The sequence below is a fragment of the Crocodylus porosus genome, unplaced genomic scaffold, assembly GCF_001723895.1.
Source record: "Crocodylus porosus isolate Cpor-Errol unplaced genomic scaffold, CroPor_comp1, whole genome shotgun sequence".
Classification (NCBI taxonomy): domain Eukaryota; kingdom Metazoa; phylum Chordata; order Crocodylia; family Crocodylidae; genus Crocodylus; species Crocodylus porosus.
Window position 1 is genome coordinate 7,285,651 of NW_017728916.1, and position 26,665 is coordinate 7,312,315.

A 26,665-nucleotide genomic window follows, 5' to 3' on the forward strand; every position below is an offset into this window, starting at 1 on the left:
TGCCAAGTCTGACTGTCCTTGGCTGGGGACTTGAGCTCACAGCCTGTTCTTTGCTGCACACAAGCAAAGTCCAAAGTCACAGCAAGTCCTAAGGGACATAAAACACTCGGGCACAAACGAATGCAATTATTGCAGGAACGTACCGATACATCGGTATAAACCTTTGCTCGGTCGCATCTGTTGCGTAAGGCGAAGCAGACTAACTGGATGCAAATGACGAGCTGTAACGAATGCCTACTGTCCCTTCTGGACGCTCGGCAAGGCTTCATGAGCTCCCCTGAGCGGAGTCAAGGTCGAAGCCTACCGGGTGTCCCTCCTTTTGAAACCGAGCGTCGTTGTCCTTTTCCTTCGCTGCCTGTGCTGGAAGTGAGCATTTTTATCAAAGCTAAATTTCTGTTACCATGATGATTCGTGTTACCATAGCACCGAGGAGCACAAGTCATAGGCAGAGACCCCACTTCCCGAGGCGGCGTTGCAGGAGAGACTTCGCGTTACTGGGAAGCTGTTTATGGACTCTCTCGCTCTCTGAACATCCTTGTTTCTGCTGCCCGAGCACCCATGTGCGTGTTTGACTTGAGCATGTGAGTTAGTCCGTGTGCTGGACTTCTCCACGCTGGGCCATTGCCTGCATTTGAAAGACAGGTGCCTCTGGTGTGGTAGTTTTGGCAGTGCACACCTTGCCTGCCACAGGTAATGCTGGTTGGAAGATGTTTGCCTAAATCAAACGTAGTTGGAAGCAGAGACATGCCAAGTTCACCAGCTTTCAGCAGGGAGTGAATGAGTGTCTCTCTCCCCTTCGGGCACACAAATGTACCCCTACACACAAACCGGGCATGGACTGCAATGTGGGGCTGGATTTGGTTGAAAGCAACCTGGGACAAAAAAAACCCTTCTGTGCTCTGACTCACAAAGCTCATGAACTTGGACGCCGCCAGTCAGACCCCCTGCGCCCAGCTTTCAGCTGAACCTTTGTTCTGCAAACAGGTCCGAGACAGCACAGTATTGGCAGGACCGGCTTGTGTTTGTTGCAGCGCAGAATGAAATGAAATTGTGATCTGCTTTAGCAGCAAGAGCCCCTTCCAGGAGTGTGCTCCAGCACCCGGGCAGGGATGCAGCTGCCCTGCAGGAACGGTGCCGCTCGCTGGGGTGCAGGGAAAAGGACGGGTTGATGCACCTGTGCCGATCTGTGCATGCGTTGTGGGGAAGGGGGAAGAGGGGCAGGCCAGGACCATGGCATCCTACATCCCCCAGCCACAACCCTATGCTTTTCGCAGCCAGCCTGCTCATTGCTGCTCATCCACTGCAGCTCACAACAAGCCCAGGCAGAGGTTTGGCCACCCCTGCCCAAATCCCGTTCCCCTGCGATGCTGAAATGCCCCTGCTCCACCGCACCGAGACCTTCCCCACGTGCACCGGGCAGTGGTCAGGAAGCAGCTGGCACATGCTGCCTCGTAAGCTAACACCCCTTAAAGGTGGTTTGAACGGAAACCTACTTCGAGCTGAGCTAATGCCTGGGCTGTCTTGGCCCAGTGGCTTTGTGCCAGTCCCTTATTCTATCAGCGATCCTATCTGGTAACCTCCATCATCAATCCACGAGTTTCCTGTACACCGAAGGCTGAGCTCTCCCATCGGAGGCAGAGGCAGTTAAACTTTTGCCGACTGATCGTATCTTCCGATGCCGTTACTGTGCACTGGCTGCGTTTCACCGCTTCTTCACTGTTTTCTTCTGCGACCTGTCAAGGGCCATGTCCCCAGGCTGTTAAAACAGCAAAGTCAAGCAGACTCCATAGGCCGAGCACGGGAAACTGCTCGTGGGCGTCTGCGGGATCCCGCCTGGCGGTGGCTGTTCCTTCTGCGAGGTTGCAAGGACACGGTCTCAGGACCGCGGGGCTGCTCACGGATCTCCGGCCTGCTCTGGCGTATCTGGCACCTGCCCGTTCCTGTTGCCTCGTTGCACGCTGTTTCGTTAAGCATCAGACTTTGCTTGTGTGCTTTCACCAAGAAACTGGGCTAGATCTCTGTTGCCATCCCAGAGCAGGTGTGAGGTCCATGCATGCATGCAGGGAGAGGAAGGAAAACACCAGAAGTGTCAGTGGGATCAGAGCCACCCCCCCAGCTCCCTTGTGCTGTCTATAATATCCTAGAAGGTGTGCGTCTCTGGTCGGATGCACACGCACTGTTAATGTGGACGTGACCTTGGTGTGCACAGCAGTGAGCAGGGCACCTAGGACTGCTGTGCAGAGCAGCTACCTGGTGAGTCCCAAGGCGCAGGGAGGAGCATGCCTGTCCCCAAAACCCAACCTCTGGCATCCCCATGCATGTCTCTGGACAAGGGACAACCCTAGGGCTTCGGCTCAGGGCAGGGTCCTGTTGTCCGTGGCTTTTCGGACACACGCAGCCCAAGGCCTGGAGCTAAGCAGTGTGGCCACAGCCCAGCTGCTCCTTGCTGAGTACAGGAACGGTGACAGAAACGGATGCTACCCAGGGAGAGCATCGAACCAGGTATCTCTAGTGATCCATCCCCTATTCGATACCCTCCCTGGCGCCACCATTTATCAGGTTAGAGATCTGGAAGGAAAAACCTCCAGCCGGTCTGTTTTGTAGCCATCAGTAGGTCCGTCATGCAGAATTTATCCAGTCCCTTTTGAACATGGTCGTGCTGCGTGTCTCCACCACCTCCTGTGGCAAGGAATTCCATCAGCTAACGATGCGTTACTAATCGCTTCCTGCACCCCGGCAGTGCGGCTCCCTCCGTGGAGCAGCGGTTTGAGCTCCGCTCGGCGCCAGGACACAACGTGCAGGCAGCCGTCCCGTGGAAAGTATACGGTGCAGGTAGGGAGGGAACGTGAGCTGCAGCAGGCCTGCGACAGCCAACCTAACGTGACTGATATGTGGAGCAAAACCTGACCGGCACTCACAGTTCAAACCCACTGACACGTGTGCCCAGAGCAATTGCAAACCTTGCTGACAGCAGTAGGAGGGGTGGAAAGGTTTACATGCAGTCAAGTCTTCTCAAGAGCGGAGCCTTGGTTTCTAAAGCGTTTCATTGCAGATGTGTTTGGATCTGCAAATTTTGGATAAAAAGCTGACTGCATTTTTTTGCTCGCCCACGAGGCTGCTGCCCACTGTTCGCTGCATTCGCTCCTGGTAGAGGTCACAGAGGACTAAATGCGTGGTGTTTCCTCTGGGTCTCTGATTAGCTGAGCCTGTCCTGTGCATTCAGGATTCAGGTAAAAAATATGAGCGGTGGTTTGTCTGCAATAGCTGATCTAGCATTATGTGAGCAAGAAGCAGTCAGCCTGAACCTGGCAAAGGAAGCCATTTCATTTAGCTTCTCAAAGAGAGGCTTTGTGTTTTTGCTGATGGGTACGATCTATCTGCAAAACATAAGACCAGGACGCCCTTTGCCTTGTCCTGTGTCTGCCTGTCTGTGCAGGGGAGGCACCTAAGCTGCCACCTCATTATTTTTTTTAATTCTGTCACGTAGTACCAAACAGCCTCCTTATAATTTAGCCTCCTTATAATGGTGCGGGAGCAAAGCCATAGTTAAGGTTGCACCTGGATATTGCAGATAGACCTCCGCTGCAGTTCTGCAAGGAGAAAGTTCCCCGATTCGAAGTTATGACTCTTAGGAGAAGAGGAGCAGAAGGGACCTCGCGGGTCGCCGACTCCCATCCCTGCCACCTCGGGCACTCAGCCAGAGGCATCATCTCCCAAATTTCCTTCTGATCTGCCCACCAGCAGGCTGCAAAGCCAGCATCTGCATGTATTTAGCTAGCTTATTTCAGTGTACAGCAACACACAGCTCCTCTGCCAAGGCCACGGGTACCTTGCCAGGTTATTAAATACATCAAATCAAAATGCATCTCTCAGTCAACTTCAGTTCTTCTGGCAAGCCGCAGCGCTTAACAGGAACGCCCAGTTCTGTAATGCAGTTTTTTCCCCCCCACGTGCCCGTATTCTTCTGAAAGGAGAAATAAAGGGGCCACAGAGCATGCCCTGACAAATGTGCAGCGGGGCCCGGTGCTCTCTCAGCAAGAACGCAGATCCGCACCTTCGCTGCCAGCAGCTGAGAGAGGGCAAACCTGGGAGAGAGGTGGCCGGTCATGCTGGTTAGAGATGACGGACAAAAAAAATCAGGCCCCGGGTGCATCGATGATAACCACTGGTCTCCAGATCTGAATGAGGCTTTCAGTTTATAATACGACCACTTAGTGGGTCCGTGATGGCTTCTGCACCCGCTCTGGCTGCTGAAGCCATTTAAAGATACAGCTCCACGTAGAGCAGATTGCAGTAATCTCGTCGTATGGTTTGGCTGAGGGCTGTGGTATCCCCCTAAAATAGCACCTGCTCTTAAAAGTACCGGAGATGCATAACAAAACCAACAGGCTTCATCCCACCAAGATGCAGCAGCAATTAGCAGCGCTCCATCCGCCAGCAAAACCATGAGCAGAGACTGAACTGCGCCCTGCACGTTTTTTAAAAGGTGAGTGTGAGTGTTGTTGAGCTGGCTCCTTTGCTTTCGCACACCTGGACGGGGAGCTGTATGTACAAGCTGCGCCATGGCCCATACGTAGGGCATTAAGGTTCCTGACTTGCTCACTGGAGCCCAGCAGACATGTAGTATTTAGTTTCATTTTTGCTCTATGTGATCCTTGTTGTCAATCTGAATAAAACCCAATGCTGTCGGTGCAACATCCTCGTGCCCAGTTTGTTTAGAGATCAGTGGAGCTAAATGAGCTCGAGCATGCATGAATTCTTTGTTTCCTTCTCTGCCAGTAGCCCTTCCATTAGCTCCAGCAGGGACCATATGCATGTGTTCCCTCCTTGTAATTAACTTTTATGGGTTTTTTCCAAGAGAAATGAAAACTTATGCGTGTTGTGGCAAAACAAAAAAGGGATAAAGGATAACAACAGAAATAAAGCTAACAGTCAGAAAGTGCTCAGGGAATATATAAATAACAAGAATAATGAGTTGATGTTCAACTGCTGTAAAGAAGAAAGTGTCAGTTTGTTATGTTGTGCCATATGTTTTGGTGAAATAGTCATTAAAAAAGACAAAAGTTAGTAATATTTCCAAAGTTATTTTTACTGGCCCTTTTTCCATGAGGAGGAAAGTAGTCGCCAGACTAGAATTGCAAATACTTGACAACAATGAAGATTATTTTTAGAGCACAGCCTTTTCAAGAAGTATTTAACTCAGACTCTAGCTCTCATTGAATGCACATGGCAGATTCCTATACTTAGCTACGTACGTGATGCTCCTCTGCAGGCTTTGCAAACTAACGCTGTAGGATTTTGTAGTGCAGAGGACTGGAAGGTCTTCAACAGCCATCTGCCGTCAGTTTGCAGAACAAACTTGCACATTTGAGGTCTTGGGCCACATCCCTTCTGGCGCTGAAAAGCCATCCCAGGTAGCGGGGGAGAGAGGAGAAGGGTGCACCATACTGCAGAGGTTTTGGCTGCCACCGTGGTCTTATGGGAGCCCTGCAGGTAGTCACAGATGAACTGGAGTTACTCTAGCCAGCACGAGTCCTCCCCCGCACTGCCCTGGCACCCTTTATAGCTCCTAGCCTTCAAGGTAGCAAAGAATCGCTGTTGCAATGAAGTCCTGTGCTGAGCACAGCTTCACTCAACTCACTGGCTTTGGGTTTCTACAGGTGGTACCCATCCCTACCTATTCGTGCTGTTCCTTTGTGGTTGTTGGTTGTAGCCATGTTGATGTAAGGATATCAGCAGTGTCTCTTCCATGCGTTAGGAAGGGTGTTTGTGCCTGAAAACTTGCAAAGAACATTTTTTTTTACAACTACTCAGTTGGTCTAATGCAAGATATCACATCTACCCAGAGAGCCATGTCTGCTGTTCCTCTGCACACTTCATTAGTGCTGTGTTTTTCCGTGCGTTGGCTTCCTTCCATCGCTTTGATTTCCAGATAGCTAAAAAGCCCCTTGTGTGTTGCCAGCATCAGTCTCCTGTGGTTCTTCTGTGCTGAAATGGCTTGTCATTGAGCCCCCAGCATTGTGCCCTTTGCAACTGCCGGCCCTCTGGGATTCCTCTCCCGTAAAATTTCTCCAATTTATCTACTGTTACTTGCAATTGGTGCAAACTTCCCTTTTGAAGTCCGGTGTCTTTGCTCTGCAGTTCTCATGCCGTCCCGCCCTTGGGATCAGGACTTCCTTCCCGGTGTGCTGTTGTGAACCCGTTCAGGTTGAGAGGCTAGTCCTCCCCCTTCCCCCATGAGTGAGTCTGGGGAGAGACCCAGTTAAAATGCATGCTGCCTACCCAGCGCACTTGGCCTGGCTCAGTATGCCTGGGACGTTTGGATTCATTCATTTTTGTAAACACCACTTTTTTTCCCCCCCAAGCAAATAATAAATCCCACGAGAGGCTGGAGGGAGAGGTGAGCAGTGCAGCAGGATCTGGTCCGGCGCTGGGGGGTGGAAAATGGCACTTAGCATACGGTGGCATCAAGTGTGACCGTGGGGCTTGGAGCACCGAGGTGGCCACCCCACCCCACCGCTGCCATGACTCTCCTCCCATCCCACCTGCCTTCATCATCCCAGGTCGGTCCTTGTGCCTTGCTTCTACTTTGTGCCCCATTAACCTCCCAGAAGCTGCCCAGAGCTAATTCCACTAAAGGACAGAATTATTTCCGAGGCATGGTTTTTTGCGGGACAAGTTCTCTCCGTCTCTCCCTGTGAGCCTGCTCGAGGAGGATGACACCAATGCGGGGAGCTCGTGTTTCACAGCGGTTCCCAGCAAGCGGTAACGCAGCTCTCAGGGATCATTCCCAGGGTATGTTGACGCTGGCTCCGTGCTTTCTTGTTTCCAGGATTTCTTTTCCTTACTGAGACTTCAGTAACAGTCAAGTGATGAAAGCACGTTACCAGAGCTAGAGGAGATGGCCAGCCTGTGCTGCGGGAGGGCCACACCAGAGTCCCATGCTCTCTGCTGAGTTGCACAAGCTCTGAACGATGTTTCCAAGGTTGAGTTAACAAACCTGTGGCCTGGAGCTGTTACTTCTTCACATTCATCTACTAACTTGGCATTATGAAATTTCACCTGGAAAATAATGATCATTTTACTGTCGCTTTCCTACCTGCGTGACGATTCTCTGAAGGACTGCTGAAAAATGTGTCTTAGCCTTTTAGCATGCGTTCCTGGACAGAGAGCTAAGTTGTTGGACATCCTACTGATGCAGTTTGTGGCTTATTAAGCTGTAGGAAGTTGATGCTAAAATCCCAGACCTGGATCAAAAAACTAACAGACCCTAGTGCTGTCATAGAGCGCATAAAACTGCCTACCAACACCTTTTCCACCTGACTCAAAGAGGCATTGGTAGGCATTTATATTTAGTGGTGCATTTATATTTAGCGATGGCCGCCCAGCTCGGTTTCACCGTTGTTAGGGACCTTGCAGGTCATCGGGTCCAGCCCCCATGCAGGTAGTGTCCATGCTACGTGGTTCATGGTAAAAAGACATTGGAGCTAAAAAGGAGGATTCTCAATGCCTGTGTGTCTGGAATGAGCATTCGCTTCATCCAAATAAAGCTAATGAAGTGAGCGGCGGTTACTGAGTGGGCTGCGATAGCGCTGCTGGGTGTAGCTGGTGTAGGGAGGCAAGTTCACACGCACCAAACAAAAGTATGACTTTATCCATATCCATTTCACTAGTTAACGCCTAAATAATTTATGGACATGACAAATACCGCTGCAGGCTGGCTAAGTGTACTGATCATCTTGGGGTGCATTTGGCTTTGAGATGAATTTGCAGAAAAAGGTGTGTATATTTATTTATTTATTTATTTTTGCAATTTCTCAGTTAGGCTAGTAAAAGGTATAATCTCTGAACCAAGAGGTCTGGATTTTTGCATTCCTTCTGATCACTTTGAGTGATTTACGAAACATGACTGTATGCCTAGTCCATAATGCTCTGCGACTAACACGCTAACCCCCAGTACCGACGTGCTTTCACACTCAGTCAGCATGAAGTGCATTAGTAAAGGAAAGAAGTCATTTACAGGCTGTGACTAATTAACAGTTCAGGTGCAGAGAGCATCCTAGGAACCAGAGTTGGAAACCTCCTGAGCTGATACCTTCCAAAGGCCCCTCAAGCACTGGTTTAGTCTTGTTCTTTGGGGTCCCCAGACAAGGAAACCCTTTGAATGTTTCCCTCTTGGTGATATAAGTTAAACCCTTAAACATTTGTACTGGTAACAGACTTGTTAAACAAAGTGATGCTGTCGCCGTGATGGTACAGAGCGGTTTTACAGGGTCCCGGGATCGTAGGGTTGGAAGCGACCTCCGGGGTCATGCAGCCTGAGCCCCTGCACAAAGACAAGCTGTGTTATTTCTGAACCATCCGAGGCAGATGCCATTGCTGGTGCTCATCGCGGTGAAGGAGGTCATGCTGCTTCCCTGTGCAGCTCGTGCCATTGCCCTGCAATTCTTGTAATTAGGACGAGTTAATGGAAATCTTAACTGCTGCAGGTTAAACCCACCGACTCAAGCCCCACAAGAACTGTTGTCCTTCCTCCTCTTCGTCGCAGCAATGATTTGAAAATTGCTGTCATGTCCCCGCTCCAGACTGATGACACCTCATTCCTTTAGCTCTGCCTTGTGTGGCTTGCATTTCAACCCCATTAGCATCTTTCTGATTTCTTGACATCCTTCCTAAAAAGCAGGTCCCGCAGCTGCACACACTACTGCAGGGAGGCCCAACCAGGACCCAATAGACTGTGGTGTCATCACCTCCCATGTCTTCCTGCTGTTATTGCAGCCAAAAATTGCATTTGCTCTTTTATTACAGCATCACGTTGCTGACTCATGTCGAATTGGTGATTCATCGTCCGTCCTAGCTCCTTTGCAGCTGCATTATGGCCAGGTCAGACAGCCCCTATTCGGTATTTTCTTCCCAATACTGAACACCTTTTCTGTGTTGAATTTCATGTTTAATTTATAGCTGCCTCTCGAGTTCTTTTCTAGTCCTTGTCCCATCCTGCAAAATGGTTGCAACCCTTCTCCCTTTTGTATCCTCTGCAGACTCGATCAGGAAGCTCTCCATTCCTATACCCAAGTCATTAATAAAAATGGTAATTGGCACTTTTTTCACCCTACTTGAAACCTTCTGGCAATTTGATATCCATGCATTTGTAATCACTCCTGGCTTGCAGTTATTCAGGTAATTATGGATCTATTCAGTGGCAATCCTGACTGCCCCAAACATGTCCAGTTACTTATGAGAATGGCTTGTGGGACTGTGCAAGCTGCAGTACAAAGGCACAAAACCCCATCAGTTTAAAACTAACTCCAACACTGGCACCTGGTATGTCTTGCTGAGTTGTGGCCTGCCTGATCCACACAAAGCCTTGGCCTTTTATTTAAAACTACAACTGTAGCAGTGCAGCATTAAGCATTTCTGGGCTTTCCAGCCTGCATTTGCCCAGAAGCACATGAGAAATGTCTGACCCTGTAAAAGGGAGGCTTGCCCCTTCAGAAGCCCAGGGGCTTGAGGCTAGGTTAGGAGGCAGTTAGGGTGGGAGAGGGGGGTGGCCAGTAGCTGGCTGGCTCACTTTCCTCTCTGCCATCCCAGGAGTGGGCAGAGTACTAACCAGGAAAGGCTTTGGGGTCCATGCAGCCTGTTCTGGCAAAGGGAGTACCTCTGTTTCTTGTTACATTGTCTATTTTAGCATTGGCGATAGTACATCCCCCATGCACACTGGCCCTCGAGAAAGCGCACCCCCATAGCATCTAACAGAGCCAGTGCTCACAAGGTCTAGCAGTCCTGTCCAGGTTCAAGTTGGTTTGGAAAGTTGAAACCCTTCTGTGCTGATGACAGCAATGCAGGTTGTGCCAGGGGCCCGGCTGGATTTGCCCCAGCTTTGGGAGGGGGGCTTAGTGGGAGAGCAGGATGTGCAGAGGCGGCGTTCGCCCTGCATCACCAGTTTTGGCTCCTACACGTCCAAAGACGCATTTTCAAGCACTAACTTTATAGCTGGTCAGCTCTTTTTATAGCTGGAGAGTCATTTTTATCCTGAGGTCATAACTTTGCACGTGGGGCCGGTGCACATTTAACCAGTTAACTCTCCAGCCATTACTGTGGCCAGTCTTACTTTGTGTGTGATGCCAGTTTAAATTTATTGCACACTTGGCCAGTCAGCTGCGTAATATATGTGACGTGTCGCAGGGGCCTCAGTGACGGTTCTGAGATAATTCCTGGTTATTCCAGGCTGGAATTTTTTTAGGTAGGCAAAAATGCTTCTCCCTTCCCCCCTGCGATAGGTGTGAGCAGGAGGGGGCACATGTGCACTGCTACAGGTGTGCTCCGTAAATGAGATGTGCTTACGTGACTAGCTAACAGGCCAGGTGCCTATAAACGGCTCTCAAGGATCTGTAGCGGAGCTTCTGGGTTTGGTAGGACCAGCAAAAGTTGTTTGCAGGAAATGGCTCTATCCACACAGCTCCTCACATCAGTCTTTTCACCCACGGTGGCATGACGCGTGCTAGGAAGCATGGAATAGCCCCAGAGGCAGAGAGCAGATCCGATGAGGAACGGAGATTGAAAGCCTGCTGTGCTGGGGAAGGGACGGAAAAAAGTGGACCTGTTGTGTGACAAAGATACTGCCTGTTTTCCCTCCCCACTGCTATCAGGGGACGTATCGGCCCCACCGAACAGGCTGCGACAAAGCTGATGCTCTTGGCTTTTGACCTTGTCAGACAAACAAAATGTCACTAACTTTATGATGGCTTAGAGTTCAGTCAGCAAATTAATCCATCATCTCCCCCCGCTTTCACTCTATTAAGTAAGGGATTCTGTGCTGCACGTGATCGGGCTAACTTGCTGCTTTACTTTTCTAGACCCCAGTGTGTCCAAGCTTTTAACTTCCCACTGGTTCGGTGAGATGTCAGCACATATCACAGTGCTTTGCAAATTGAAAGTCACAGCAGTGGACAAAGCCATGGGGGTAATCTTAAAATTATGAACAGCAGACGTTTTTAATGAACATAGTTAATCATATAGTTAGGATCATGTAGCCGCAGCTGTAACTGCTCAGAGTTGCAGAAAAGTGTCCAAGAGGCAAGGCGTCTTGTGGGTGATGTCTGTTATTGGAACAACTGTATGGTCAGAATGCACATAGTGCATTTACTTGAATCCAAGACGACTTTGAATCTAAAACACGCCCCCCCCCCCCCAATAATTAAATGCTATACATGGGGAAATGTCAAAATCGTTGTAATTTTCCTTGTATGTACAGACTCTAATTAGTGGAAGTTCATCTTAAATTCACCCTAAACACGTGGGCTGCAAGAGGCAGGGTGCAAAAGGCCCATTTTTTCATGCTTCTTTACGAGGTGGGGTGGCGAGGAAATGGATTAATTGCAGATGGACCACCAAATTGCTGTCAAGACACCAGTGGCTTTTGGCCAGGACTGGCCTGTGCTGCAATCAGACCAGTGACCTAGAAAAACTGTGGACAACTCTCTGTCCTATTCCAGGTCACCAAAGCCACACAAGCCCTGCCGGGCGCTGCCATGTCCTACACATCAGCGCTTGACTTCTAGGCAGATGGTCTTGTGGTTTGAAACAAGGGAACCAGTGGCTGAACAGTTATATTTCATGCATAAGACCTTGCCTTTCAATTTATGCATATTAATTACCTGCATTGCTTGGCAGACTTTTTTTGGGTGAAAATGGATCACCCATGATTTTCAAGGGATTCTGCTTTTGGCTAGGAGCAGCTTTTGAGGCTGTGTTTTCCTTCTCACTTCAGGGGCATTATTGGGTTTTATTAGGCCTCTCTCTGCACAGATCGTATTGTTTCCCACTCTGACAGTGATTGAACTGTCCTGTTTGCTGTTTAAATGCCATTGGGTTCGTTTTAATCCTTACCCTTACCTGTGAGCAAGTTTTAAGTACAGAGGGGAACTGGGAGTCTGCCGGTTTGATAAACCCCTATGAACGTCCTCTGTCTCGCTGCCATTTGTGGGGACCGGTTCTCAGCGCGTATTAAAATGCACTGAGGGAAGTCGTTGTATCGAGCTATTTATGCAGTTGATTCAGTCTCGTCATCACTCTGCTAACTACCCCCGGCATACTGATGCAGGCTCCAGAAGATAACTCATGGTACTTGAACTGAAAGCTGAGACATTGCTGCGCCTGTACTCACATTTCCTGTACGGTACTTGTCTTGTGCAAGGAAGAGAAGCATTGCTTTTGTATACGGACTCAGTGATCGACAGCCCGTGCTGCAGGGTGCAAAAGATTTCTCTGCATATACAGACATCGTCTTTGGAAATGTAAATATGTTTTTTTTCAGTTTTTTCCTCCTAGCAAATGCCCTGGGCTGCTGAGAGGGGTGTTTTGAGATACCGTGTCTGATAAAGTCCCACAATGGGAGTTCCTGATCCTGAAAGGATACTCCACCACCCTTTCTCTGAATCAAATCATTAAATCAGCCCAGGGCTTAAATTTGCACTTTTCTTAGAAGTCTTCTCAAGGCTCCACGTCATTGCCCTAGTGATTAGAAAGCAAGATCTAACACAGCTATTTGAAATGCTGCTAGTAATAATACCATAATGGGGGTAATTGCTGGATTTGCTGTAAAATACAGTCATGTACCAATTAGCAGATGCAACCTGCAAGAAAAGAAGTGAAAGGCCTGGATGAGCACCTCCGGCTCGGTTGGCACTTGTCAGTCGGAGTCAGGAAGTGCCTGTCACTCAGCCAATTTCCAGGGGAGGGTGAGCTGTCAGCGCACTCAGTCGTGGGTTATTCTCCCCGCTAGATGCTTGTCTCCGCGCACGGATAGTGCCACGATGCAGAACAAAAGGCAGCGCTTGGGGCTGCCGGACGGCTCCATTTGGACGGGAAGCCGGTGACACAGGCTAGATGATCTCTAGACGTCCCTGCCAGCCCTGCTCCTCTACGACTCCTTATTCCTGCTTGACCATCTCCTGCGTCCCTCCCAGCCACAGCACTCGGTTCGGCCCTTTGTATGGCACGGCCCAGAAGTCCTGTATCAGACTGACCGCATTTCCAGGTACACTGACACTACCCCATCTTATAAGTAATGGCCAACCTTTGTGCCTAATTATATGGCCGTGCATTCAACTGGGTTAACATACACATACTTCAAATAAGTGCATCGTACCAAGTCATGCAAAACAGTCCCTGTTGTGCTGTGTGCCTACAGTGATTTGTTTTGCAGTCAACCAGTTGACTGGTTTTGACCCATCTGATGAGAGCCACGATGACAAACCTCACTTTTTATCGGACCGTCACGTGGGTCTAGGCGTGTTGCACAATTACCTCCATCAACCACACTTGTGCTCTCATCAGCAGGCAATATCAAGTTTGTCTGACAACACTTTTCTCTCCATAAAAAACCATATTGACTAGTCTTAGTTGTCCTGCCATTTTCTTTAGACACGGATGTGATATTAGCCTTTTTTTTCTCTTTCGGTCCCGTGGAACTGCATCCTTGTTCAGGGAGTTGTGAAAAACACACGGATGATTTCGAGAGCTCTTCGGCTGCCAGTGTTTGAAGGTTCCCGGGGACAGGCTAGCCAGGCCCATGGGTTTAAGAAAAGTCTCACATGGATGTGGTTTAGCACCCTCCTCAGTTCAGGAGGGAAGAGAATGGGTTTATCAGTGTAAAAGGTGAATTCATCATCCTGCGTTTTCCAAACCCAGAACAGAGACATGCATTGATTGACGTTATCCTCTTCCACCTCCTGGTTGATGGTTTTAGCATCCTGAGGGGCATGGGGACAGTCGTGCTTCCTTGTGCAGTACCGGCGGCTCCGCACATTCAGAAATCAAAAGTCAGGTCCTAAACGAGCACGAGGATTTAAAAAAGCAATTAACTGGGGCTTCCTTCTATTCACTCTTGGGTTGTTGAGTCTCTAGAGCTGCAGACCATCCCCTTTCCTGCAGAAATGTGGGAGCTAGGCATTTGTATCTTTTCAAAATGGGATCTGTGGTTTTCATGTTGTCCCCTGGTGCCAGGAGCCCCCTAAGAAAACCCCTGAGCATCAGACTCGCAGTTAAATCAGGGGTGTTGGCTACGCTGCCCTTGAGGCCTGCTGCTCCCAACTCGGGAAGCTGGGCTACCCGAGCGTCACTTGTTCTGTAAAGGAGGAAGGCAATCGCTGAACATTGCAGGCAATTAAACAAAAGATGGAGATGCTGCACCTCTCAAGAAGGATGTGGATTTTAACATGCACTCCATTGTACGACTCTCAGGTGCTGAATCGCTTTTCTGCGGGGGTAAATTAGATGGAAGGAAATTAGTGAAAGAGCGATACATAGCTTTACATCGAGTGATGTGAGCTTTCCGGCTAAGAAATACTTTGCTTTTCAGATCAGACGAATGAGCATCATTAAAGTCTGAAGTTCCCTCAAGAAGAGTGCAGTGCCGTAATGTTAAAACCATAGGTAATTGCTTTCTATTTTTGTAAAGTCTATGGCAGCTATGAAACTTTAAAGTGAATATAGGAAAGCAAGGTTAATATAAAACCCTTCAATCGCAATATATTATTGCTGCATAAAGCAGCTTCTAAACTTTTAGCGAGGGAGATAGCCGGGCTGTTTCCCTGCCCCGGGCTGACGTCATCAATTTGGGAAGTGGAAGATTCTGTCCAAAACTGTCCACTGAAGGTGGTATCTCCTGGGCCGCCGTCCTAGGGGGACTGCCCGGTGGTAGAGACATACTGGGGTACACAGACACAGGCTGACTGAATACTCTCGTTAAGTGTTGTGGCATTACTCTCTCATTAATTAGATGAATGAGAGAGCTGCAAAATGAGAACGATATTTTCATTTTCCATGACACTGGAGGAGTGTCAAGATAGGAGGACTTGTACCCGAGTAAGGTACAGGCCGGTGCAGGTTAGATTTTGGAAATCCAAGGATTAACAGAGCAGCTTAAACACGCTCTGCTTCTTACCCGGTGCAGTAAATGCTGCACATGAGGCCAGGTCTTCGTCGTGATCCAGAGTCACCGAGACACCACGGCATCCCGCAGGTTTTGGGGAAATAACTCCAAGGACTGTTTGTTATTGGACCGGACCAGAGCTGCAATAAGTATGCAGAAGTGGAAGTGCTTTACTCAAATACGTGGTGAAACAAAATGCTTTTCTTGGCAAGCTGCTCGGTCAAAATAAATGAAGCTGCATTTGAAGAGGTGAGCATCTCTAATTCGAAGCCTTCTCCCTCGGTCCTGGACTGCCTTACACTGTGACCTGAGCCCAGAAGAAACATAAAAAAAGCCCCTTGTATTTCACGTGGGTCTTTGGGAGTCTTGTATCGCCCTCTTCATCCTTCTGGGCTCAGATCGAAGACGGTGGCTCAGCACAACTACTGTTACCAACCCCACCTGAGGCCTAAATTCTTTTCCAAATTCCTCTCCGAGTGTGAAGTGACCACTGGAGCTTGCTGTGCATTTTACACGAGCAATGTCTGAAGCTCAAGTGATGAATTTGATACGAGTCTTGGCCTTCCAGCCGAGGTGCCAAGCCCACGGCCCATGGGCTGCCTGCAGCCCCTGCAACCTCTCTGTCCGGGGCGACTCTTCATTTCAGATGCCCACTGGTACTAAATGAAATGCAAAGTGGCCAGCTTCGGGGCAGCAAAGCCCAGGGTGCGGTCCCAGGTGTTACACAACTCCAGGAGCAGGCGGGCTCCATGCAACTTCCAGTACCGGGTAGCATCGCTATCTGAGTGCGGTGCTATGGGGGGGCCAGGTGTGCTGGGCACAGCCGGGACGGAGGGCAGTGGCTTTGCCCCTTTCCATGGAGGAGGCCGCCTGGAGCCACCTTCCAGATACAAGCAGCAGTCACACTCGCACGCATCAGACCACTTGTTGCCGTGTCTGCTGGCACACCAGCACGCTCCCTGACGCCACGGGAAGGTTTTGGGCAGCTGCGGGGAGGAAGGAGCGAGGGGGCAATCCAGGAAATTAAGTACTGATTTTTCAAATTCAGGACAAATCCCATTTCAGGGACTCTAACACTGGGAAACGGCTCCAAACGTTGGAGATGTTTGAACAAAACGCTGTGATGCCAAGTAGAAGATGGGTGTACCATCCAGCCCCCTTCTCTGACGGAGCTAAGCAGCAGGGTTAACATCAGTCTTGCAAAAGGGCAGCTCTTCCCGTGGTCCTCACTCGAGAGAAAACAGCCAGTTTTTTATAGCGGAGACTTGGATCTAGTAATATGCCTATGCTGGAAGATGGTGTTTCACCCATGCATGGATGCTGTAGGGTCTTTTCCCTTTGGTCACTAGAGGCATGTGGCAGGGCCATTGACCAAAATACCGTCTTTCTTTGCTAGAGAAAATGTGTGCAAAGCTCTCAGCTTCGTGGTGTAGGGTCTGCAGAGGGCAGTTGTGCAGCCGCAAGGGATTTCTTCATGCCAAGGTTGCGGCACCATTGTTTCTCCTGTGCAGTCGGGCACGTACAGCAGGCACTAGCTCTGCACTGCCGTTACAAAGGTTTAACTTTGCTCCCTTGTGCTGTGCTCTGGATTCATGCAGACACCTCCTACTCACCTGGCTGGCAGAGCTGCTTCCTCCACGGTGAAGCTAATGGCGCACTGGAGCGGCACTTTTCCCCCTTGCATGTCGCAGTGCTCCCAAAGGCGATTAAACCTTATTTAATCAAGAGGTTAAGAGACGTGTCACAAGGCACAGTCAGTGGGAGATGGAAGCAGACTGGGATTTTCTGTCTCTCTCTTGCATGGGAAATGTCATTTCTGGTCCACGTGTCCTAGAGGGAAAACGTGTCTGGTTGGGCTGGGGTTGCACGTGTGTTCATCTGGGCTGGGGTGGTTGTGACCATGCCTTTACTCTTCCCTATGACAGCGGCTTCCCAGCCAGGCTGCCATGGTGCCCCCTTGCATGGTCGTCCTATGACGGAGCCATTGTGGTGCATCAGAGGAGGTATTGGCTGGCCCAGGGCTATATCCCATCACGATGTGCCCCCGAGCCCACCTTTCTCAGCCCTTCCCCTTTCACCAGAATTGCCCTTGTGAGGTTGGTGGAAGGGGGCTTTTGACTGCCCCTCTCAAGCACCTTGGAGACTGGCGATGGGCACCTGGGAGCAGCCCCCCATTGCCTTTCCAGGCTCAGAGCACGTGAGCGGGAGCCGACGGATGGAGGGCGTCGGGAACAGCCCAGCCGCATACCGCGGCTGCTGCAACGTCCGCAGGCCCCAGAGAGCCGTCCTGCAAAAAGGTTGGGGGACGAGGAGGGGAGAAGAGCTCCCGGTGCACCTCGCGTTCCTTGCTCACGATTCAGCCCCAGACGCCGTGCCCGCTCTCCCGCCAGCAGGCAGCTGTTGGATCCAGTTGCCGGACTCCAAATGGATGGCTTCTGTCGGTGCCAAATGTTGCTCAAACACAAAGCTTTCTGCCAGCGGTTTCACTGGGTGTCATCACAAGGATGCCTGCACGTGCCGTCCAGTTTTTCTCTCTTCTTCCTGATGAGCCCAGGCCAGAGATGCTGCCCCGAAACGTTGATGAGTCCATACGCGACACAGGAGGCAGAGGTGCTCGATGGCGTCTGAGCTGGATTAATCTGAGCCACGGAGCAGAGATGTGCATCCGAATGTGCGGTGTGCCGCGGGTCGGGAGCAACCTGTCCTTTGGTTGAAAGTTGCAAACATATACACACGCACATCAACGTTTAGAAATGCCTGAGTCTACAGGTCTGTCCGCTCCTGATCCAGCTATCCACACGTCTGATAACAGTGTCATCCCCATTGCAACTCAAAGTGAAATGAAAAAAACCTTGCCTGCTGAGAAAAAGAGATCTTAAAGGTTATATGCTTAAAAGAAACACATTCTTCCCCTTCATTTATATCCTTTTCAGTCGCATTGTGCGATACGTCTTCTGTTAAATTGCATACAAAATGCAAATGGAGTGAAACGTTATGATTTCTTTACATGAATGAGTGACTTTGTATCTCAGGTAGATGATTTTCAAATGTTCGCATGGACCCTACTGAGAATTAATTGTTTTTTGTCACTAGGCTGTATGTTACGGCCTTCTGTATGAAGACCTAGTCGTTTGCTATAAGCAGCCACTGAATCTCAGGAGTCGGAAGAGTGACATTTTTAATATCACAAAATAAATTTGGAGACGTTGCACTCTCCCGAGTGGATGGACTTGCCCTCACAGCCTCGAGCACAGGTTTGGACTCCTGCGCTCCAGGCTAATAATGAGTAAAAGGATTAACTACCAGGAGACTAAGCTGATCGTCTCCTCATTAGGAGTTTAAGCAGATACTGCCTGTGTTGGAAACTACTCCCTTCCCTTTCCTGCTCGGAGGCAGGCGAAGGGGAGAAATGGGGGAAGAAGTGGGATGGGGGCTTCTTGGAGCAGGAAGGGGAAGGGAGAGAGTATTTTCACCTGCTTTAGGAACTCCAGGAAGCCCCTGGGAGCTCCCGTGTGTGGTCCAGTCCATGCCGCTGCACCCCGTCTGGATCCACCCCGGGTGAGAGCCAGGTACAAGCAAAGGGGTGCGCACAGCAAGTTCAAAATGATGCTGCAGAGTCGGCAGGCACTGCATGCTCCTCTTCATGCAGCAGCATCAGCACCCAGAGCCCCCTGCCCTCCTGGCACGTAGGACAGGGCCTCCGTGCTGTGCGGACAGCCGGCAGGGCAGCTCCACGCCACAGGTTTCCTGCTCAGGGTCTGCCTGGCAGAGAGCGGGGGGCCGGCCCACGGCACGCAGCTCTTCTTTCACGTACCTCGTGAGCCGAGGCGGACGCATGGATCCGTCTATCCGGTCCACGGTCAGCTGGCCACGGGGTCCTCCGCTGCGTACGGTCATCTGGAAATGTTTCTCTCTTTTCTTCTTATGCTCGTCCATGTGAGAAAGTCCTCTCCAAGCAAGAGATTAACTGGGACTGATGATGTTTTAGCCTGGGCTTCACTGATCTACCCTGGAGAAGACCAAAATCTCTTTCCTGAAACGTCTGCTGCAGACGGTTGTGGGACCAACCTCCTGACCCTCCCAGTGCTGACAACAAGAGCACAGACTTGGTATTAGCACCAGCAATGTGGTAAAGATCCAGCAAATTGATAAAGATCCAGCAAATATGAGCTGCTCTTGGCTAAGGGTTTGCACGCATTTTCCGGTCGGTAGCTGTTTCCAAATGTGAACTGGATCAGGAGGCTTTACCATTTGCTCTCGCCTCTCACCTACACGTTTGGTCATGAGCCAACTGCGATGTCTGATTCCACGTGGCGCAGACACCGTTTGCGCTGAAGATGCTGCAGCCGGGAAGGGTCTCTGAGAGCTCGCTCCTCAGGGCTGATTATCCACTTCTTCCTAATTGTTAGGAAGCGCGGCCAGCTGATCGGATGCAGCTTGCATATCCTGCTGTCATCCATTATGTTGTCCTGCCAAGGTGGAGGCTCAGCAAAGGGCTCGGGCTCCCTTGTGACACTCTGACTTGTCGCACAGATAGCAAACGCTAGGAGGGAAGTGTGAGCATCTGATTCACGGAGCAGTATCCAAGCCGGAGCTCGTCAGCGCCGCTCAGGTGATGTGTCCAAACTGGCGGTGGGAAACAAGCCTCTAATGACCTGCTTGACTAAAAATGGTGGTTTCCAAAAAGAGGGATTTCTACAAAGTTTGTGCCTGCTGGCTGGGCAGCAACATGCTGTATGAGCTGATCTGGTGTCAGCGAGGCCGGGAGCAGGCTGGGTCCCGCATCTCCTGAGTTCAGGAAGGTGCTTAAGCATACACCAGCTATTTGAGTTGGTCTAATAGAAGATATCAGATTTACCCAAAGGACCTTGTCTGTCTAAGCATGCACCTGACCTTGAGCATACGAGTAGTTTCATTCGTATCAGTGAGATTTGGCATGTGCCTAAGCGTGTTCCTGAAGTGGAGCTTCCCATTCAGCCATCTCCTCAGCCACGCTCTCCATCCATTTTCATGTATGTAAAGTGGGGCGAACTTGTCTTCCTCCGTCTCTGAGTGCTAAGTGTTTCTGATCTCTACTGTGCCAGTTTTTAATTTTCTAATTTGGTTCACGGCGGGCATGCCTACACATGCACTTACACTGGCTTAAATTTACTGTGCAGTAAGTGGAAATAGGCCCACCTCTACACACGCAGGCATTAAAGTACATTAATGTTGTGTGTGGACTGACTTGGGACTAAGGTTAGTCCCAAGTCAGTCCACACACACAGTGTTACTGCGCCGTAAGGTGTCTACACATGCATTACTGCACAATAACTAATCAGGCATAAATTTGATACCTGCATGATGCAGTTATCAAATTTACACTCAACTTGGTGTAAGTCACCATATTTACTGTGCAGTACTGGCATGCATGTCTAGATACACGCCCATACTGTGCAGTAATTTTGGTTATTGCGCAGTAAATGTGCACGTGTTTCAGATTTTCTGTGTAAGGCAACTCAGTGTCTCTGTTGACCAGTTTTGGGAAGGTTTCAGCAAAACTTGGTCTAATGGTTCACCTTTTCCATTAAAGATGAGAATATTGTTCTTCATAAAATGTTGATTCTCTAGAAACTGCTAGTTTTAATCCACAGCAAATGCCTTAGAAAGCCATGTTCAAAATGAGGAACAACGAGCTGTTGGTGGAGGAGTGCCTTGTTATTTAAATGTTAAGAAGCATCTCACATGTACAGCTGCTATAGATACTATCGATTGCATTATTTTGATAAGCAAGGTGGGAGCACAGAGGTTGGCAAGATGTTTTATTGATCCGGTGCAAGCCAGTCTGGGCATTAACATATGGAGGGTATCGTTCAAAAGTCAATTTTCTCTCAGCCTTGATTTAAATACTGATGCCCCCTGAGACTCTTCCTGGGTCAGTTTTATTCTCACTCTGCACTTCACTACAGCATAAACTGCTAAATAAATATAGACACCACACTATTAGCTATGTGCCAACACTAGTCAAATGAACCTATCTACTCTATTCAGTTTGCTGATACTTGTTTTTGTAAATAATAATGCCTAGCACTTTACAGCTTTTAAACCCTTTGCAAACTTCAGCTAATCAATCACGGCAGCCGCTCTGTAAGGCAGGCAAGTATTATTCAGTTATTAAAGCCAGCCACATCGGGGAGTGACTGCAAAGCAAAATTCAGCGCTAACAGTACCATGGTGCTAAATGCCAGATTGCTTGCGAGAAAGCGACATGACATCTTTTCAAGGGAAAATTTGAAGCAAGTAAAATTCCTTCTGTCTGGAGCCAAGTGACTGGAGCGGTGTGATATGCAGCCCTTCAGGTTTGGGGGAGATATGAAAAAATATGCAAACAGATTAGACAGGATGCACAGAAGCATCTAATTTTAGGTGCAGCGGTTCATGATCCGGACACGGTGTCTCACCCAATGCACGTGCAAGTGATGGATGGGAAATGCAGAACATACGTTCCCTGCCTGAGACCTGGTTGGATGTCTGGAGCCACAGACCATATGGATGGAAATGCAGAAGGTGGCTCCCAGCCAAGCACGTACACACACACGTACACACACACATGAATGGCGCTGAGTTAAAATACTTGAATGGTTTGATCGTGGATGCTGGCCTACTGTCCCAAGTCGTTTTCTTCCCTCTTTCTTTTCATTCCTTTTCTCTCTGTGTTTCAGATTATGCTTGGCCTTTGCCTAAACAGTTGTGCCCCATATGGATTTCCCTAGATGTCCTCTTTTCAACCGCATCTATCATGCATCTCTGTGCCATCTCTCTCGATCGGTATGTAGCAATACGCAATCCCATCGAGCACAGCCGCTTCAATTCCCGCACCAAGGCTATTATGAAAATTGCTGCAGTTTGGACCATATCCATAGGTAAGCACCACAACTCACACTCGAACTCTCTTGAATGCATAATGGCATTACGCTAGTTGTCACTGGGGATTTTTAATGGGCCGTGCCAATTAATTTAGCTGGGCTGCATGACTGAATATAATGAATGGCTACCGGGAAGGAGAAACCTTTCTTTCTGATTGGCCTGTGACCACACGAAGCCACGGATTCTCGCAGCGCAGTTATTTTGCGTGTTTGAGCATCACTATATAGATATCAATATGCCAATAAAAACCATAAACTGCCGTAAGACAAGCTAATGGGGCTATCAAACTGCTGTGTGTAAATAAAGCGGATAGGGAAGGGACATGGCATTAGCAAAGGATCGGCAAGTAAAAGAGCCAGTGCAGAGAGCATGTCTGCACTGCAGCGCCTGCAGTAGCTAGCTCGAGGCCTGGGAGCTGACTGTGCCCTAGTGCAGGATAACCGCTCCCCTCTTTATCCCCCTTCTCAGGTAGATTTTGCAGCCTCTGCTGAGCTCGTGTTGCTGCAGCCGCACGGCTAGCTGCACCTCGGCCGTGCAGCTGATCTGTGCGTGTCGGCATCACAGGGAGGTTGCGGCAGAGACTACAGTACAGGTGTAAAAAGACTGACCCTCCTGTGTCTGCTTCAATAGAAGGAAACTTGGGCTCATTTAGGAGGCCCAGGGGAAGCAGTGGCAGGCATTGCAGTCCCTGGTTGTGGGGAATGATGTGGGGAAGGTTTATTAAACTATTGCATTGAGACGCAGGTGAGAGGAGTTTGCGGGGCCTCTGCTGCTCTGCTCTGTTACATTCACTTGCTTGCATGAAAAGCAGCCTGCTGAGATTGATCACTTGACTGAAAGGCCTTTTCTCCCTCTGTCAGCCATGGCTTTCAGCTGTATACGGGTGAAAAATGCATCATGGTTTTTCACTTTACTGAACCAGCCTAGCCTCTTGCCTCCAAAAAGAGCTATTCTTCACTGGAATGGGATGCAATGCCGATGTCTGTAGGGCACCAGGGGCTTCCTAGGGAGCTATAGAAAATGACAGATGCAAAAATGCACGTCACCAATTCCGACCTGGGCCAGGAACAGGCATTAGAAACACATACTTGTCTGTGTGCTACCATCCCAGCAAAGAGCATGAATCCCGTGAGCGCCCTGCGATGAGGTTAGGTAAATTGACTCATTCGAGGATTGTTGAGTTGAGACGCTCCACAACAGGAAACAAGGTAGTCTGAGCTGTTGCACGATGTGACCGTAGTCATGGCAAATGCCCCTCTGCACCACCGAGCTTAAAAGCCTGTTGAAAATGTGGTGTTCGAGAGATAGGAACCGGCTAAATAAAATTCACCTTCGCCCTCGATGCAAGTATCACAAGGACCATCTTCAGTACGTCTGCGATGCAGGCAGCACTTAAGCACTTGCTGAACTGCCAGCATGCATTTAAATCCCTCTACAGCAGGACATTAGTGTCTCTTCAGAGCTGTTCTGAATAGAGAGGGCACCCTGCTTCAGCACCGGGAATGGGGAATTGATTGTAGTTTGTCTAATTGAGTGGCTTGGGCTCTTCTATTGTCCTTGACTTTGCTGGCAGGAAAGCATGCAGGGCAGATGCTTTGCTCCTCGAGCCGTGACTGTGCCAGCTTGCACAAGCTTACTGAGATGGGGGGCATACTGTTGATTTCTGTATGTGAAGGGACCATGTCCAGAGTGCCGTAACCTTGCAGAAACAGGATGTGGCAAAACCACTTTCCTTCTGTTGTATTAGTTTAAGACAAGGAGACTGCAACAAGGGACAGAGGACAAGAAAGTGCCCAAAGCCCCTGGATTCAGGTCTGTGCAACTGCAAGCCCTGCTCTGGAAGTAGCACAGCCGACAGCCATGAAGGGCTAGGTACAGATCTGGGCTGTGCAATCTGTCATCTAGGCAAAACTTCTTGGGGTTACAAGGATCAGAGAATTGGGGTGCTTCCCCTCTCGCCTGCAAGGGCCAAGTCGAGCAAGCACGGTGCAGGGCTCTCCGGAAGACAGCTGCAACGTGGTTTATTCATGCAATCTAAAACGAGTGCAGCTGCTCACCTCCAGTTAAAGCCCTGATGCTTCCTTTTAGATAGCAAGGGAAGTCTCTTGCCATGCGACCTGTAGATAATGGGAGGTTAGCCAAGAGTGTAATTGCCCTTAAAAAATCCTAATGCCGAACCAGAGAGTGCCCAGTTAACGGGATGTGCAGTCTCACTTTCTCATGAGCAGAGATCACGAGGTCTCGAGATTGTAGTGTTCACTACAGCCGGGAAGATCACGCACACGGCCACCGTTCTGGTACCCGTACAGCAACGCGAGGCAAGATGGATTAGGACAGGTTTTTGCTTCTGTTTTTTGTTCCCGAGGCAGAGGTGGGCCTGATCCGGACTGGGGCATCTGTGCATTGCTGTAAGAGAAATAAAGTGCAGTAAGAAAGATTCTTCTGGGAACAGAGGTCCTTTGATCTCTGCTTTCTATGTTATGTTTAATAGGATACGATGGATAACATGACAGCTGTCTGTGAGATGGGGTAGTGAGATCAGTATTCTGAACTGACAAAACTGAAAAAGAGAAGAGAGAGAGAGAAAGAAGAGTCTCAGATCTTAGCAATGCTGCAGCTTTTACTGGCCCTTACTTTGTGCATGTCAGATACCTTTCATTTGTTTGTGGAGTGGAAACAGTTCGATATGAATTCCTTCCTTCTTGCTTCTTAGCCACCACCTTAGCCATTGCACAGCATTGCATCTAGCATGGCCTACACGTATCCCATTATTCACACAAAAAAATCACAGACCCGTCTCTCATCAACCACAATTTTGAGAGAGGTTGAGGCCAGAGCATGCATGCCATGGGAAATGCCCTCTGACGAAGGTGGTAATTTGTGTAATAGAGTACCTTTTACCTGCAGCTTGTGTGAGAGTAGCTGTTATCTCCATTTTGCAGATGGAGAGACCAGGGAATTCATTGTTTTAACCTGTTATTTGGCAGTTAGCTAGCACTGGAGTGTGAGATTGAACCCGCGGCTCCTGGCTCTCTGTGCCATGGCGCTGGCCTAGGGAGTGCTGCCCTTCTCCAGTTTGGTTTAGTGCAAGATAGAGCCTCCCGTGTAGTTGTGTGCGGGATGGGAGCAGCACACAGACACCTGCTCGGTGCATTTTGTTGTCCTGTCCTATGATATGGGAAGAAGCACAAACAGGGCAATATGGTTTCAAAAGAAAAGCCGTAGTGGTTCCTGAAGCGGATTTGCACTTGCGTGCTGCGGCTGCCATGAACATACATAGCGGTTTTCCATTCCGAACCTTTCAGGGCCTGATCGCATCCCCCAGCAGCTATGGGGGGCTTCCTCTGAGCCAGCATGGGAGCAAACCTGGGAAAGAGCTTCCAGATGCAGCCAGCACTGGGGCCCCAACATGTCCAAGTCAGCCGTGTCACTGCATGTGACTAACTATGGATGGGGATTAAAACACCCCCAACTCAAGTGCAAAGTCCTGCACTGAGGAGGGAGCGATCCTCTGCACCGGGGCAGGCTGGGGGTGATGGGCTGGGCAGCAGCTCTGCAGAAAAGGACCTGGGGGGACAGGGGACGAGAAGCTGGATATAAGCCAGCATTGCAGCCTTGTCACCAGGCAGGCGACCGGCATCCCGGGCTGCCTGGGTAGGAGCGCTGTCAGCAGATCGAGGGCAGTGATCCTTCCCCTCTATTCAGCACTGGGGAGGCCACATCTGGAGTCCTGTGTCCAGCTGTGGGCCCCCACTACAGAAAGGATGTGGGCACGCTGGAGAGAGTCCAGCGGAGGGCAACAAAAATGGTTGGGGGCTGGTGAGAGGCTGAGGGAACTGGGCTGATTGAGTCTGCAGAAGAGAAGACCGAGTGGGACTGAACAGCAGCCTCCACCTCCTTGCAGAGGGGCTGCAAAGAGGTTGGAGCTGGGCTGTCCTCAGTGGGGGCAGATGGCAGGACAAGGAGCAATGGGCTCAAGCTGCAGCAAGGGAAGCTGAGGTCGGATATCAGGAAAAAACTTCTTCATGAGGAGGGTGGTGAAGCACTGGGACAGGCTCCCCAGAGCGGTGGTGGGGTCTCCATCCTTGGAGGTGTTTAAGACCCAGCTACACAAAGCCCTGGCTGGGAGGATACACTTGGGGCTGGTCCTGGTGTGAGCAGGGGGTGGACTCCTGAGGTCCCTTCCAACCCTCATTTTCTAGGATCCTGTGAACTCTAGCTCAGGTTCACTTCCCATCTTTTTTCTTATCTGGAGCCAGACTGTCAGGGGTAGAGTCAAAATGCATTTTGGGTTCCTGTATTATTATTGTCACCTGTGGAGCTGGCAATGTGTGTGGACACCATTTCCAGCTGCTAGTGGGGTTGGTCTGGTATGTCCGAGCGGGGGCGCGTGTAGGAGGCACGGCGGGCAGCTGTCCTGTTGCACACCCACCTCTCTCTGGAGGAAGGCAGAGCTGCAATGGGCCTGTTCCAGCTGCCCCGTCGGCAGCATTGCGTAGCATCCCTCCCGGCCATGGAAGAGCGTACGGGTTCCTCTTTGGGACTGACATTTGCTGTGTCTCTCGCGGCACTCATCTGACATCGTCATCATTGCCAGGGAATGGAAGAGCCCCTGTTTTCCTCTGTTCCTGTTTGCGTCTATCCATTCCTCATCCCACTTCCAAAGAAAACCCATCTTCAAAGTCTGCCTTACTTGCAATCTATTAACCGCCCCGCTCTCCTGCCACTGTTGCCGCCTGGCATCGGGAGAGCAGTGGTCTCCTGCACTGCATGACAACAAAGTAATTGGCATGTCCTGAACGTATTCCTCCTCGTAGAGAGCAG

The 26,665-nt window shown here is 49.9% G+C and overlaps 1 protein-coding gene across 2 annotated transcripts in view; it reads left to right on the forward strand.

Moving 5' to 3' along the window:
* HTR2C (5-hydroxytryptamine receptor 2C) overlaps positions 1-26,665 on the forward strand; it is a 261,421-nt gene that overhangs the window by 220,563 nt on the left and 14,193 nt on the right. For both annotated transcript variants that reach the window (XM_019536369.1, XM_019536370.1), the window contains one exon: positions 21,637-21,837. In XM_019536369.1, the coding sequence (XP_019391914.1) occupies positions 21,637-21,837 (201 nt within the window). The remainder of the gene's footprint in view (positions 1-21,636; positions 21,838-26,665) is intronic.